The 2044-nt window shown below is 59.6% G+C and overlaps 1 protein-coding gene across 1 annotated transcript; it reads right to left on the bottom strand.

The window, feature by feature from the left end:
* Positions 1 to 1120: 1120 nt before the first annotated feature.
* Positions 1121 to 1477, bottom strand: TRAVEDRAFT_54854 (uncharacterized protein; the record flags this gene model as incomplete). The annotated part of the gene is made up of 2 exons (XM_008047782.1): positions 1121 to 1173; positions 1234 to 1477. The coding sequence occupies 2 exons, from the start codon at positions 1475 to 1477 to the stop codon at positions 1121 to 1123; spliced, it is 297 nt and encodes a 98-aa protein (XP_008045973.1).
* Between the last annotated feature and the right edge of the window lie 567 nt (positions 1478 to 2044).

Genomic DNA, 2044 nt, shown 5'->3' with positions numbered 1-2044 from the left:
CCGCACGTCGTGCACTGTCCGTTCGAGCCTCTCCGGTGGTTTCCGGCGATTATTTCGTGTCATCAGTGTGGTAAAAATATATTGTGTGCCTGCACAGGGCGACGAAGGGCGCAGAACTGTGCGGCAATACCGATGGCAACTACAGATCGAGACCCAGGGCCCAGACGGCGGGAGGAACTGGATTGATTGTGCGCGAGGGCAGCGGAAACAAATCACGTAGTGTCCGAGATGTCCGGATGAGTGTTGAAGGTCGTTTCCAGCCCCAAGTGTGCAGGTCGGGTGAATATTCCGAAGAGCAGAGTACCTGCTCTTCGAGGTGTTTACCCACCTTGCTCAGATTGTGGCTGCTCGTGAGGGAGCCTGAGCAGCGCGACATTTCTGTAAGCCGAGCGATATCCGGCCAACATAAGCGAGTGTGTGTATCCGGCCAAGCGGGCCTCCTTTTGGCACAAATGTGCATCAGAAAATTGCAGACTTGAGGCAGGTTGCCAGCCCGATTGGTCGCGCTTAGACGTAAGATCCCGCATCCCTCTCACGCTCAACTTGACATGGTAGAATACAGGCGGGTCGCTCGGGTTGCCTCTCCCACCCCACCCCCTCCCCATCCTATCCATCTCTCCCGCTTCTCCCGCCCAGTCACCATCTCTGCAAGATGAAGATGTAATGTGCTCCGTGCAACAAAAGCATTGACAATGAGGAGCGAGAGCGGTGTGCCAGCCATGGACGCTAGCAGCAGTAGATTTGGATAGATCTGGAGGTATGTCTATGTTATTTTGTAGCTCTATGCACTGAGACATACGAGCTATACAGAAACGAGACACGGTACATGTTTTCGCAACTCATACTCCACACCACACGCGCGTGAGTCAAACATCGTGAGGCGCCTCTCACCACCCATGCCTGGTCATACGGTATGTGCACCACGCCACAACGCACGAACGGTGCGCATTTTCGCTGATGTGGGTCGCATAGGAGAGTCGAGACCATATCCCATTTGTGTGATGTCGCGCAAACGGGAGACGTAGCCACAGAACATCGCGCGAACGGTCGCGTGTACCCCGCTACAACATGTATGTTTTCCGCTACCATCACAAACGAGTCGACCGCTCACCCTCCGCATCTAAGGATGCGGTCGTGTATGGTCGCGCACACCGGTATGTGCCATCTTCACACCTACAAGATGCTCACTAACTGAGTCCCACAGACAGCCTCGGCTGCCGGCATGTCAACTACGTCGCAATCCCGTGTCCGACGCGGGGAGTAGCTGGGCAGAAGAGCTTGAGGGCAAAGTCAGCGCGGGGTCACCGAGCTCGGGCGCAGGCGGTTCCGCATGGCGCCTGATGCTTGTCGGCGCCGCGGAGCCAACATGGTACCACTGCGGCTGTGCAGCGACAGAGGCGAGAGCGAGGTACGCGGTCGTGCGCGCGGATCGCGGATCTCGCGATGCGTCGACGGTACGTGCGCCGAGATGGGACATGGTACGGGCGTGGACTCGGGAGGGCGCGGCAAACGTCCATCGGGGTCGTGGCGGTAGGTGGCTTACGATGCACGCTCAAAATCACGCATATAGTCGGTTGCCGGGTGAAGCGGGCGGGAGAGGCGACACGTCGTGCAGGGAGAGTATTTGTGGTACGTACCTTCTGGCCCACTCACCTTGGGTTGCAGAACGGGCCGGAGGCCGTGGGTGGGCCGCATGCGGGGGGCTGCGCAGAGAGGGAGTAGAGGAGGGCGAGGGCAGGGCGCGGGGCGAGGCTGGGATCGCGAAAGACGGTGTGCACCTCTCGATTCTCGTCTCGACTTGCCAGGACGGGCGAGACGGACCGGGAGGCGTGCGCGGGCCGGGACGGACGAAGGGGAAGGGGGCGCAGAAGAGAAGAGAGCCGGCCGCGAAAGTCGAGAGACGCACCGTCGATCTCTGGTCATGTCAATATCGGCGCCTACGCTGGCAGCTCGTGAACGGCCGCGGCCACGGTCCCATCCCCAGGTACGCACATACCTTGTCAGCGTGTCTGAGCGCGGCTGATCATCTCCAGGGGTTCCAGGC

This window comes from Trametes versicolor (assembly GCF_000271585.1).
Source record: "Trametes versicolor FP-101664 SS1 unplaced genomic scaffold TRAVEscaffold_241, whole genome shotgun sequence".
Lineage (NCBI taxonomy): Eukaryota > Fungi > Basidiomycota > Agaricomycetes > Polyporales > Polyporaceae > Trametes > Trametes versicolor.
Note: the sequence above shows the minus strand (reverse complement) of the source record. Positions and strands in the feature narration are given on the sequence as shown.